The sequence below is a fragment of the Cotesia glomerata genome, linkage group LG9, assembly GCF_020080835.1.
Source record: "Cotesia glomerata isolate CgM1 linkage group LG9, MPM_Cglom_v2.3, whole genome shotgun sequence".
In the NCBI taxonomy this organism is placed as follows: domain Eukaryota; kingdom Metazoa; phylum Arthropoda; class Insecta; order Hymenoptera; family Braconidae; genus Cotesia; species Cotesia glomerata.
Genome location: NC_058166.1, coordinates 13,685,869 through 13,699,640, shown reverse-complemented (window position 1 = coordinate 13,699,640; position 13,772 = coordinate 13,685,869). Strand labels below are relative to the sequence as shown.

The 13,772-nt window shown below is 27.6% G+C and overlaps 2 protein-coding genes across 4 annotated transcripts; both read left to right on the top strand.

The window, feature by feature from the left end:
• Positions 1-417: 417 nt before the first annotated feature.
• LOC123272118 lies at positions 418-5,660 on the top strand. Of its 2 annotated transcripts, XM_044738780.1 has the most exons (5): positions 419-944; positions 3,998-4,441; positions 4,512-4,778; positions 4,868-5,012; positions 5,147-5,660. In XM_044738780.1, the coding sequence occupies exons 1-5, from the start codon at positions 532-534 to the stop codon at positions 5,150-5,152; spliced, it is 1,275 nt and encodes a 424-aa protein (XP_044594715.1). In that variant the 5' UTR covers positions 419-531; the 3' UTR covers positions 5,153-5,660. The 2 variants fall into 2 exon arrangements, with proteins under 2 accessions (XP_044594714.1, XP_044594715.1); XM_044738779.1 differs by having other exon boundaries at positions 418-944; positions 4,868-5,660.
• A 1,545-nt stretch (positions 5,661-7,205) lies between these two features.
• LOC123272113 lies at positions 7,206-12,066 on the top strand. 2 transcript variants are annotated; one of them, XM_044738775.1, is made up of 5 exons: positions 7,206-7,246; positions 7,334-7,791; positions 10,132-10,578; positions 11,440-11,703; positions 11,830-12,066. In XM_044738775.1, the coding sequence occupies exons 2-5, from the start codon at positions 7,346-7,348 to the stop codon at positions 12,008-12,010; spliced, it is 1,338 nt and encodes a 445-aa protein (XP_044594710.1). In that variant the 5' UTR covers positions 7,206-7,246; positions 7,334-7,345; the 3' UTR covers positions 12,011-12,066. The 2 variants fall into 2 exon arrangements, with proteins under 2 accessions (XP_044594710.1, XP_044594711.1); XM_044738776.1 differs by having other exon boundaries at positions 11,845-12,064.
• The last annotated feature ends 1,706 nt before the right edge of the window (positions 12,067-13,772 follow it).

Genomic DNA, 13,772 nt, shown 5'->3' with positions numbered 1-13,772 from the left:
TTATGTTTTATTACACGCTTTTTATTAGTTTCACTTTTATGTTTATTTGTATGTTTGTAACCGACTCATTTGGACTTCATTTTGACCCACTTCATTTACTTTTCAGTTTGGTTTTCTATAAAAGCGTGTTTTTTTTTTGTTTTTTAAACTATTTTTATTATTCATTTAGCCTTTAGTTATTCATGAATTTTATATAAGTTTAATTTTTTCCTGTTTCATAATTCTTGCAACCAACTATAAAAAAGAAGAAAAAAAAATCTTATGTAATGGTAATTATCTATTTAATTCAACGTCGTTAATTTTTTTAATAAAATTATTACCATATTTTTTATTGAATGAATGATTTATTTATCAAAAATAACTGTGAGCAACAAAGATAAGATTTTATTTATCATAAATTGCGAAAGATAAATTTAAAGCGCATTCGAATATCGTTTGTGATTTAAAGTTGTAGTAGAGAGTTGTGCATCGTACTATAAAAAATAAATAGTTTTAAAAATAAAATTGTTGTTAAATGACTTTAAATTAAAAATGGCTACAGAATCTGATAAGTTTTTCTCTAAAGAAATAGAATATTCGGAAAAAATAATAAAAGATTTGTTTAAAGTTAAAATTCCATTTAATTGGAATGAGTTGAATAGAAAAGAAAAAAGTGAACTTGTACATCAGTGGGCTCGAAACGCATTTCCTAAAGTACCAGAATCCTTAATTACATTGACAGTAGGCTTGACAGTTGATGGTGACTCTGGAAGATCTATTGATGAAGAACCCGAGTGGTTAGATCGAGAAAAATTTGCGCGCGGACAAAAGTTCGCGCAAGACAATCTGTTTGGGGTATTTTTCTCTATACTCTTCGCTTTGTTTGGACTCTATTCCTTTGAAGAAAGTTTTAATCCTTTGATAATAACAGGAAAGTCATCGGAACCTTATTCCGCATTCAAAAGGTATTTATTTTCTGTAAATTAATAATTTTTATCAATAAATAATTTATCAATACTTTTTTGCACGACTCATGATGCGAAATATCAGAGAGTGCTTTACGATCGAAAAATTTTTTTCGCCTCATTTTGGCAACTATTTTTATTATTATAGCCTTGGTAGTTCACGGAATCAAAATATTTTGCATACTATTGTCGAGATAATTTAATGGAGATTAATTTCATACTTTTTAAAAATTGATTCAGTACAATAGAAATGGAAAAAAACATCAAAATAGGTCAAAAAATTTTTCTGTCCGTCATGTAAGAAACTCCGGAAACACTGTAACTTGTGAAAAAATCCATTATTTCAGTTAATTTTTTTTTTTTTTTAAATGCGTCTTGAGAATTGTAGGTCACCGAATGCGAATGGCTAGTTAATTCAGGGTCGTTTAATTACAATTAATAAAAAAAGGCCATTCAGCAGCCGAAATGGAAATAGATTTCATGATGAATAATAAAAATACTACTAGGGTTGCATACGAAAAAAAAAAAAATGAATTTCTGTTTGATTAAACAACAATGACGTCAAAACGAATGTAAAAGTAAAATTTCATTAAATCTGTCTGAGAAAGCAGGTGATTTTTGGCCTAGACTGATAGTGAGGTACACAAATTAAAGCTTATTTAATAAGCTTTCAGATGCTATTTATAGAATTTTGATGAGATATCGCCTTCAATTGTAATTGCACGAAAATACGGTAAAAGTGAAAATTTTTGCGATTTTTGAAAATTTTTGAATTGCTATTATTCCTAAACTATTTAATTTGGAGAAATAACTAAGTACACCAATTGAAGCTTATTAAATAAACTTTCAAATGCAATTTACAGAAGTCCGATAGGATATCGCGTTTCATTGTTATTGCACGGAAATAAGGTAAAAGTGAAAATTTTTTGCGATTTTTGAAAATTTTTGAATTGCTCTCATTTCTAAACTAATCGACAAATTTGGCTCATCTTAGAACTTAACCTCGGAAATCGTCCTAAGAATAAGTATGTTACGTTTTATTGAGGTATAGAATTACGGAAGTTAGAGGAGAGACAGTGCCGATAATATATATATATATATATATATATATATATATATATATATATATATATATATATATATATATATATATATATATATATATATATATATATAAATACATACATATATAAACTTTTGAATCCGCTTGACGAGCTAAGTCGAAATATAGCGAAATTTTTCAAAAGTTCCGTCATGAGGACCAATGCAATAGTTAGATTTCTATGAAATCTACTAAAAAACGAAAACTACAAGACTATATCTACATATATCCATCTAAAATTAACATGGATGGTGATATATCTATATCTATAGATATTATGTATTTTATATATGTGAGTCAGGTTGGATATGCTTCTAATGTCTATTGCAAATTGTGTTATTGTATTGATGATTTTTTCATCCTCGTTAAAGGCGAGGTTCCGGATGTCGTATAGTGGTTGAATCTTTTCTTTTGATAGGAATAGAATGAATTCTTCGGTATTTGTCTTAGTGAGATTACAATTAAATATAGGGTGGTTTATGTCCTGTATTTCATATCCGCAATCACATAAAGGGTCGTTTTTGACTTTATATTTGGTCTTCTATTTTATATTTCTTTTCTAAAGTCCTGGTATATTTCGTAGTTGGGTTTGATGTGTATGAGCGAGTCCTCTGTTCTGGCCTGGTTCGCCAGTTCGTCCTTTTTATCGTTACCTTTAATGCCTATTTGACTTGGGCACCACCAGAATTCTGTTTCCTTGCCAGATGCTCTGAGTCTGCTGACCAGGGATTTTATTTCAAGGATAGGTTAGAAGTACCGTTTATGACCATTTATTGTTCAAATAAACGATATAAATTAATTTATATTAATAATCCATTACAAACTCGATTTTTTTTAATATAAATTTTTTAAAACTCAACGAAAATGTGGTTATAATATTATAATTTTTAGTAGATTTTATAAAAATCTAACTATTGCAGCCGTCCTCATGGCGCAACTTTTAAAAAATTTAGCCATTTTCTGACTTAGTTTGTCGAGCTGAGTCAGAAAATATATATAGTTCAAAAGTTTATATATGTATGTATTTATATATTTATACGATATAACGCGGCTTGTCAGCACGATAGCGTTTTCAATTTATGACCGATTCTTCTCAAACTCAGCATGCTTTATCTATCGATCAAGACCAAGGTTAAGTTCGAAGATGAGCTTAATCGGGCGAGTAATTTGGAAATGACAGAATTTTGAAATTTTGAAAATCGTAAAAATTGATGTTTTTACTACTTCAACTTGGTATAATTACTGAACTAGACATAATATTGAAATTCGGTAAAATGCATCGTAAAGCTCTTTTAATAAGCTTCAATTTTCACTACTTAGAAGTGGTAGTAGTCTCAATATATTACTCCTTTTAGAGTTCGTTTAATGAAACAGTTTTACTGTTGCAGCCGTTTTAGAATTATTGTCTACATCATAGCTTAATCATGATGTAAATTCAATAATTACGATATTGATCAGTCTTTTGTGTAATGTTTTCGGGTAGGTTGTCAGTAAATATGTCACAAATTAGTTCTAACCATTGTTTTCTTCAACTAAAATTTTATCCGGTTGCAAAATTCTGATTAACTTGAAAACTGTTGTTTCTAAGCAGTTACTTAAAATTTGGACATTTATAATTCAAATCTTATAATCTGTGCAATTCTTTGGTAAATATTTGAGAAACTTTTTCTTCACAAGATAATTTTTTTTCCAAAATTTGTTGTAAATAGTTTTAAATTTATTATTGAATTTTGTTTTTAATTAATGAATTAAGTTATACATTATCAGAGTTATTATATTATTTTATTAAAAATCAATTTTTTTTATTTGAAAAATCTACTTCCATTTCGGCTGCCGAATGGCCTTTTTATAAATTAATTCAAATTTTAACTGGCCAAAAACGGTACTTCTACCCTAATTGGATTGATTTTACCAGAAATGCCCACATAATTATCAATACTTTCATTTTTAGATACTTATCAACTGGAGCAAGGTTCAGAAATTGGTACACTAGCGACCTCTGGACTAAAGGAACACCTGCGTACAACGACATTAGAACAGTTCGGCGAGTTCATGAAATTATACGGAACAAAGTAACCGCCATGACTGAAGAAGAAACGAACAAAGCAACGAAAATTAAACATCCTTGGTCTCCAACAAGAAATACTTTGTTGGAAGACTTTAAATCAGCTTGCCCTGCAGCTTCACCAGGGCAGTGTCCTTTTACGATGAAAGTTCCAGGTGTTAATCTCAAAAAAATGCATCAAGGAGAGATGGCTATGACGCAAGGCGGGTTTGTCGGCTTAGTAGTTCTCTTCCCTGAAGCTCTGGGCATTCATGGCGCTACTGACAAAAACCTTGAAGACTATTGCTATGTTTGGAGATGTATAGGTTATCTTCTCGGCATTGAGGATGAGTAAGATCTAAAAAAAAATTGTTTCAAGTATTAGAAGAAATAATGAAAAAAATTTATAATGAATTTTTAGGTTCAATTTCTGCCGAGGAACTTTGGAAGAAATCAAACAACGATCCAGAGATTACTTAGACGCATGGGTGAAACCTAACCTGCGTGAGTTGACTGTAGAGTGGGAACACATGATGAGAGTCATGATTGCTGGTTCTGAAAATTATACTGGATCTGGTAGTTCTTTTGAAGGAAGTATTTTTTACTTTTCTGAATTGATGGATATTGACATGCCGCAGTTGCGCTCTTTACTCAGTTATCGTGATTGGATTAAACATTATTTTCTAAAGTAAAGTTATTTGCATTTTCATTTTATGAAAATATTAATATTTATATTATGATATTAAAAGTTAAAAAATAAAAATTATTATTTTGTAGGTTTATGGTACACTACGCGTTGCGATTTTCTGCAGTAAGAAAATTTATGAATGCCAAAATGAATACAGTTATGGACACAGCATTACAATTTTCAAATGAAAAGCATGCCGAGTTACAAGAAAAATCTTCAAAATTATTAGCTTCTGTAAGATCTAATAGAGTAACTGGAAATATTTTTACGCAGTATAAAATTTTTGAGCTATCATTTTTATTTGTACTGCTTTTTTCTATTTATAAGTTTTTCATTACAGTATAAAATATATTTTTTGTAATAACTAGACATAACACGCTCGCTTCGCTCACCTTCATTCTTTCAAAAATCCCGCCACTATCTCAGTCGACCAATCAACAACCGAATAAAATAGTCACAGAAGTGACGTAAAACGATACGACATCCGGCCATCAACTTTTTAGAAGAACTTAAGGTATTACCCTTGCGACTTCCGTCGTCAAAAGTTTATGCTAAAGTGTACGGTACACATACCGGATAGTCATTATTGACAAGCCTAAAACTTTCTGCTGTTTATGTACTTATTTCAGCCAATCACGAACGAGAAACTGATCGTTTGAAAAATCTGGCAACACTGCGTGAGCATTAAGATATTTTATAGTGGTTATACTGTAGTGTTTTGGACTAGCTGTAGACTAACCTCTGTTTTGATACATGCGCTAATTTATTTATTTACATACATTTATTTGAAAATGTAGTAACAATGTCTGAAAAATCGACTTATAAAAGACGATTCATGAAAAAAAGTCCTTGAAAAACGACAGAAATCTCTAGCACATATGGAAATAACTATACAAATAACAAATAGAAAAAAAATAATTGACAATATTGTTTTGTTTTTTCAGAAAAATATGTAATAAAATTTTTGTGTTTATATGTATTAACTGATTTTAAATTTAAGTATTTTTTATTATTTCATCTGACTATTATTTTTATAACTTATGAAAGATTAATATATATTATTATATTAAAATTGTTAACTTTTTGAATTTTTAATAAATATAAAAAAAAATTAAAATAATTCAGCCGACATTTAAAAATTTTTAGAATTTTTTTTATTGAAAAAATGATTACAAAAAAATAAAAAAAAATTTCACTTGAAAAAAACTTCAAAAACTGTAAATGCAATATAAAAAAAATTTTTTTTTTCTAATTCAATTATTAAAAAAAAAATCAAAAAATTAAAAATGTCGACTAACTTTAGTATCATAGAAAAATACTTATTTTCATAAAATAATCATAGTTTTTTTTTTTTTAAATAAATAAAATTAATAACTATAATATTACACCTAACGTAAATTAAACTTTTCAAATTTGTCAGCGCATGCGCATCTCATACTTCTTTCGCGGCTCACAAAACTTGCGCTGTTGCCACAGCTTTATTAACGTATCCCCTCCTCGGTTAAAGTCTGGTAAATTTTTCATTACTTATTAATAAATATCTCTGAAACTGTGTGGTAATTATCAATTAATTTTTTTTTTTTTAATTGTTAAGTTGTTAGTTAACGTTACTCTAGTTTTTTAAAAAGATCCTAAGAAAAGTTTCTAAGATATAAAAATATTTGTAGGTAAATTTTTCGATATCCCGTATACTGTAATGTATAAGAGCGTTCAAAACTCAAACTTTGAAATTAAATATCTCGGAAACTAGATGGTCAAAAATTCTCAAATTGCGCCAATCGACGCAGAATTATATGAACATTAATCTGCCAAAATTAAAAAAAAATCCTAAGAAAACGACTTTGGCGAGGGTACTACCTTAATATATCAATCCACTCTCAGAAAAATATTCTAAATTAAATTGCAAAACAATCTAAAATCATCTTTTACTTAAATACGTGTACTTTAATACAATAAAAATGTATACTTTGCCATTTGGCCATTGCCTTGGCATTAAATTATAAATAAATATTTTAATTTAGGAAAATGCAAAGATTCAAATTTTAAATTCTGTCAAATTTTTCAAGCATTTCATTATTTTTATATTAAAAAATATATTTTAAATTATACATAAAAATATTTTAAATTATCAATTGTTAGGTGATTAAGGTAACCCCACTCTCCCCCATAGCGTGACATACCCGTACAGTCTAGTTAGATAGCATATATAAGTCACACCGGTTATTGTAATTCATTTTAACGGAAATTAATTTCAAACCAAGCATTTTAATAATTATTTTTAAGAATAAAATTACTAAAATTATATATAAAGTTTGTTTTTAAATAAAATTGGAAGAATTAATTGGTATCAAATCAGCGTTCCAATATAAATTACTTATTGCTTTGCAATTTTGAAGATTAGTGAAGAAATAAATAGATTTTTTTGCAGAATTTCTTCTAAATTATTCTTTAAAAATAACAAAAATCAGGTAATAAAATATTTTATAGAATTATTGTCTCTTTGTTTCAATATTTTGTTGTATATATTTTTCTTTTTATTCTAAACACGCAAAAAGTCTTGATAAAAAATGAAACACGCGATCGATGCTACAATAACCGATAATCGAACGGAAACGATTGCAGTACGCAATGGAAAATTTAAAAACTCAGATAAAATAATTCAAGATTTTTTGAAAGTAAAACTGCCATTAAATTGGAAGAAATTGGACACTGAAACAAAACGAAAATTGATTAAACAATGGACTCATCAGGCGTTTCCTCATTTACCGGAATCCTTGCTGTCAATAACAGTTGGTTCGACTGTCGACGGAGACTCAGGAATATCTATAGACGAAATTCCTGAATGGTTGGATCGCAAAAAATTTCTACGAGGTCAAAAATTTGCTCAAGATAATCTTATGGGAATTATGGCAACTGCGCTTCTGACTTTGTTTGGTATTTATTCTTTCGAGGACGGTTTCAAGCCTATGATTGCCTCGGGAAGATCATCAGAACCCTACACTGCATTTAAGAGGTAAAGAAAATTACTTCATCAGATAATTGATAATTTTTGTAACAAATAAATTATGGTAAAAATAATTGACATGTAGAACTTTTTAAAAATTAAAAATGCAATTTTTTAAAAATAATTTTTTGGAACAAATTTGTTTGTTAAAAAAAAAATTAAAAATGAAGTGACTGCTAACTTTAATTTCATTAAGAGGTACTTATAATAATTAATTAAAAATAACTATAGCAACCTTGCAGTCACTATGTGACTGCCGTGACTTGTCATCTATAAATAAATGAAATTTTGCTTTATTAAATAATGAATTTTGTTAAATTGCACTGTACTTACATTCCGATGTTATATACTTATCAAGAGCTTCCATTTGAATACCCACATGCATTTGATATATTTTTCATATATACATATATATGATATATATAAATATATAAAAAATCAATGTGGGTACTCAAATGAAAGATCTCATTGAGTGTAATGTCGGGGTGAGATTATATCTTTAAAAATTTCAATCGTGCACAAGATACAACATCATTTTTTCATTATTGATGTTTTTGAAGATATAAGCTCATCCCGATGGTACACTCATCATGAGCTTTCATTTGAGCACCCACATGCATTTTGATATATTTTTCATATATACATATATATATTAGGGTGTGTCAATTTTAGGCGACTTTTTTTTTTTCAACGAAAAAACAGGCTGAAAACTTGCATGAAGGTGAGAACAGAAGCCTGTTCAAAGCGGAGCTCTTAATATTAATATTTAGTTTTGTTTATTTTTCTAGCTCGGCATACGCTCCTCATATATATAAGTCCATAGCATATTCTTGTAGAGAATTTAACGCTCTACAAAAAAGGTCTCTTACACTTTTATCATAAAGACAGCCGTTCTAACGTTATTCAGACGTAAACTTCTAAATGTATAAAATTTTGATTATTCAAGTATTAAACTGATACAAATTAATATATTACTGTCTAAAAATTATTTTTATATGGATAATTGGTTCTGATGCGCTAATATTTTCATAAAGCTAAAAAAAAATTACTCATGTATCAAATTTTTTTCTTCTTTATTTCATATACTGTAAGAAAATCATGATCCGAGTTGAATGAATTAAATTTTTGAAAAGTTTCACGGAATTAACAATTTATTACTCTACACGGAGAGAAAAGATAAGTTTGGAAAATCAGAAAAGTGCACGTCTCATAACGCTCATTTATCACAAAAAAATCTGGAAAACGGTTGACCCTAAAGGCCATCCCTGCAACTTCCGCTAATTCCATATCTAAGCGCTTAAAATTGCACTTATGAGGTTTTTGAGCTCTTCAAGTCAAAAATCTGATAAAAGTTTCATAGAACACTATTTTTTGAACTTTCGAAGTGCAATAATTCTTGAATAAATTAACGAATAATCATTAATAATAATGTATATCATTAATAATAATCATAATAATAATTTTCTTACAGTAAATAAAATAAAGAAGAAAAAAATTTGATACATGAGTAATTTTTTTTTAAGCTTTATGAAAATGTTAGCGCATCAGAACCAATTCTACATATAAAAATAACTTTTAAGACAGTAATAAATTAATTTGTATCAGTTTGATACTTAAATAATCAAAATTTTATACACTTAGAAGTTTACGTCTGAATAACTCTAGAACGGCTGTCTTTATGATAAAAGTGTAAGAGACCTTTTTTGTAGAGCGTTGAATTCTCTACAATAATATGCTATTGACTTATATATATGAGGTGCGTATGCCGAGCTAGAAAAATAAACAAAAAAAAGAATTTTTTTTCCTATGTTATTTAAATGGGAAATGAAAAATTCGGGACAGACACCTCTAAATATTAATATTAAGAGCTCCGCTTTGAACAGGCTTCTGTTCTCACCTTCATGCAAGTTTTCAGCCTGTTTTTTCGTTGAAAAAAAAAAAGTCGCCTAAAATTGACACACCCTAATATATATAATATATATAAATATATGAAAAATTGATGTGGGTACTCAAATGAAAGGTCTCGATGAGTGTATCATCAGGATGAACTTATATCTCTAAAAATGTCAATAGTTCACGAGAAACAAGGTCATTTCGTAATTTTGTATGTGTAGAGATAGAGCATTTTTGAATTCAGCCTAAATACTTATCATAATAAATCGATTATCGATGAGAATGATATGAAACCTTGAAAAGGCACAAATTCAAATTAGGACCTTTGCAATGACACTAAATTTCACGAAAAAAAAAAAAACGATTTTATCATATGACTATCCTGGAGACAAAATTTTTCTTATTCTCTTAATAATATAGATAATAATAATTAACATTATGTAATTTTAATTTAAGATACCTAGGAACTGTTGCGAAGTTTAGAAGCTGGTATACAAGCGATCCATGGACAAAGGGCACGCATGCATATAATGACATAAAAACAGTGCGACAAATGCACATTATAATTCGAAATAAATTACACGCGATGTCTGATGAAGCGGTAGACAAAGCTACAACTATTAAAAATTCTTGGTCGCCGACAAGAGATATTTTGTTGGAAGACTTTCGGTCAGCGTGTCCTGTAGCTTTACCTGGACAGTGTCCGTTTTTGATGGAAGCTTTGGGCCCCGTAAGACTCAAAAAACTTAATCAAGGTGAAATGGCTCTGACGCAAGGGTCGTTTGTTTGTTTAGTGGTTACTTTTCCCACCGCTTTTGGTATTCATAACGCTACAGACGAGAATCTAGATGATTTTTGCTATGTCTGGAAAAGCATTGGTTATCTTCTCGGCATCGAAGATTCGTAAGTAATTTTAATTAATATATTATTAAATATAAAACCAGCAAGTATCTGACAATTTTATTTAATTTTTATAGTAAGCTAATTATGAAAAAAGTAATTGAGATATCTGATAATTTTTAGATTTTTTAATAAATAAATTATAGCAAGAAAAATTTATTTACAAAGTTCCAATTTTAGAAGCTCTAAAAAATTATAAATGTAATTTTTTAAAAACAATTTTTCAGACCTAGTTTAATTTTTAAGAAGTTTAATTTTTTTAAGAAAAATTAAAAAATTGTCGTGTTTGTTAATTTCATTGTCAAAAAATAAAATATATTTTTGAAAATTCGTACTTATAATTGTTTTTTTTAATCATTACATCTAGAATTTTTTTAATACATTTTTTATGATACCGAAATCAGGAGACAATCCGAAAATTTTTTTGATTTTTATTAAAATTTAATTACAAAAAAAAAATATTTTTTAAAAATTTGCATTTGTAATTTTTTTTTAATTTTTAGATGTGGAATTTTTTTGCTAAAGTTTCTTCATAATAATTTAGTTATAAAAATTAAAATAATTGACAAAGTTATTCGACATTTAAAATTTTTGGATATTTCTTCATTTATTAAATTATAACTAAAATATTTTTTAAAAATTGCACTTATAATTTTCCAAGTTTTTTAAAAATGAAATTTTCTTTTGCAAAACTTTTTTCAACAAAAGAAATTCTAAAAATTTTTATATGTCGGCTAACTTAATTTTCATAATTATTTAATTGTTAAAACCAATATAAAAAATTGTAAGATGTCAGCTGGTTTCAATTTGATATTTATAATTAATTATTTTGTTGGAAGAAATACTTAAAATATTTATTTTTAGTTTCAGTTTTTGTAATGGATCACTTAAAGACATAAAAAAACGTTCGGAAGACTATTTGAATGAGTGGGTAAAAACTAACCTACGTGACATATCCCCGGAATGGGAACATATGATCAGATGTTTATTCGATGGTATACAATATTTTTTTCCGGGAATGTCTTATGAAATGAGTCTATTGTATGTCATGGAATTAATGAACATCGATATGCCGCGGTTACGTTCCACTCTTTCCTACGGTGATTGGATCAGATTTCACTTGTTGAAGTAAGTTTAAGATTATTTCTTCCAATATAAGGTAAAAGCCCCAATATATGATCATATACTGGTACATGATCATATATTGGGGCTTTTACCTTATTTTTTTTTTCTAAATTCAAAAAAAAAGTTTAGCAATTATTTTTGTAGATTTACACTAAACTATGCATGCCGATTTGAAGTAATTAGAAAGTTACTAAACAAATTCTTCAACAATCGCGTTAATTATGCACTAAATTTTACGGAAGAACAGCATAAACAATTACGTATAAAATCATCTGAAAAACTAAGTTTTGTTCTTTCAAATAATTATTAATTATCAATTTCCTAACTATAAGAAAAAATTTCATACCACAGTAAACCTTTTATTCATTTATAATTTTTATTTAATTATCAAATATAATAAACATACTGTTACAAATTAGTCATTATTTATACACATCTGTAAAAAGTCTTAAAAATAATTTACAATTATTTATTATCTCATATTCTTATCTCAGGTAGGTCAAGTATAAAATTAAGTTATATAATTAAAATAATGGTAAAAGAGTTTTCACAATAAGTGTCATTACCCTCTGTACCGTTCAACGATATATAAAATTACTCATACTCGTAAGTACTTAAAGCACTTGTTAAAAATCATAAAAATTTACATATTTTAAATTTAAGACTTATAAAAATATCTTAACTAATAAATTTTGATTTAATTTTCCATCATTGCTGCAATGGAATTATTTAAAACTCTTATAATTTGCTACAAAAATTAAGTACTAATCTTAAAAAATAATCTCATTATTTTTTTTTATCATTAATTTCATCTAAGTACGGCAGTTTATATTAATTTTTAAATTAAATAAGCATCAATTATAAAAATTAGTCAAGCAATGGCACTAATTTCGTATAAAAACACCAAAAATCATATCGCGTTACAGATGCTATAAGGACGTTCAATAAAAATACTATTTTTTTCTTTCCAAAAAAAATTTTTAGTTAAGAAAAAATTTTTTGTTGCATTTCTGCACGTTTCATATAAAAATACGCCAGTTCCCAAAAAAAAATTTTTTTCATATGCCCTTATGGCATCCGAGGTTGGTCCCGGAAGCCATAAGGGCGTATAAAAAATTTTTTTTTTGGGAATTAACGTATTTTTATTAGAAACGTACAGAAATGCAAAAAAAAAATTTTTCCTAACTAAAAATTTTTTTTGGACTTAGAAAAAATAATAGAATTTTTATTATACGCCCTTATGGCATTCGAGGTGGATCCCAGGAGCCATAAGGGCGTATAAAAATTTTTTTTTGCATTTTTTTTTCTGCACATTTCGGACGAAAATACGTCGGTTCCCGAAAAACAAAAATTTTTATACACTGATAAAAAATTAACTTGACTCAAGAGCCAAAATCTTGAACCAAAAACACTATTTTGAAGAAAATGATTTTCTTGAGTCAAGAGAATAAATTCTTAAGTTGAGAAATTATTCTTGGTTTAAGAACATTTTCTCGTTTCAACACGGAAAAAAGTAAACTTTAATAAATAATAGTCAATTTACAATAAGTAATGATCAACTACTAAAAATTACCACTGCAAATGGTAAAATTGTGATTTTATTAATCACTTTTATAATATTTATTATTTAAATGCTACAATTTATTATTTACATCTAAGAAAATACTATTTCAAACAGTAATATTCGCTACGTGAATGTCGAAAATGTTAATGTATAATAATTAAGAATATTGACTTTGATATTTATCATTTCGTACCTAAAAAATGATCGTATGATATGTAAAAAGTATAAAATAAAGCTCGTAAATTTCTAATACAAGCAACGTCAATATTTACAAAGTAAAATGGTAAATTTTAAACGCAACGCTAAAAATGAAACTATAATTAATGACCTGCTTGGACTGGTAAAATGTATATTTTAAAAGTAGAATTTTTACTGTTTCAAATGTTAAATTCTCCCAGAGTGACTCCCTTCTCTTCATCTGAGTTCCCCTTTTCCTCATAGTATGGGTTATATATTGAAATGGCAATTTTTACTGTTTGAAATTGTAATTTTTTAAGATGAAAGAGTC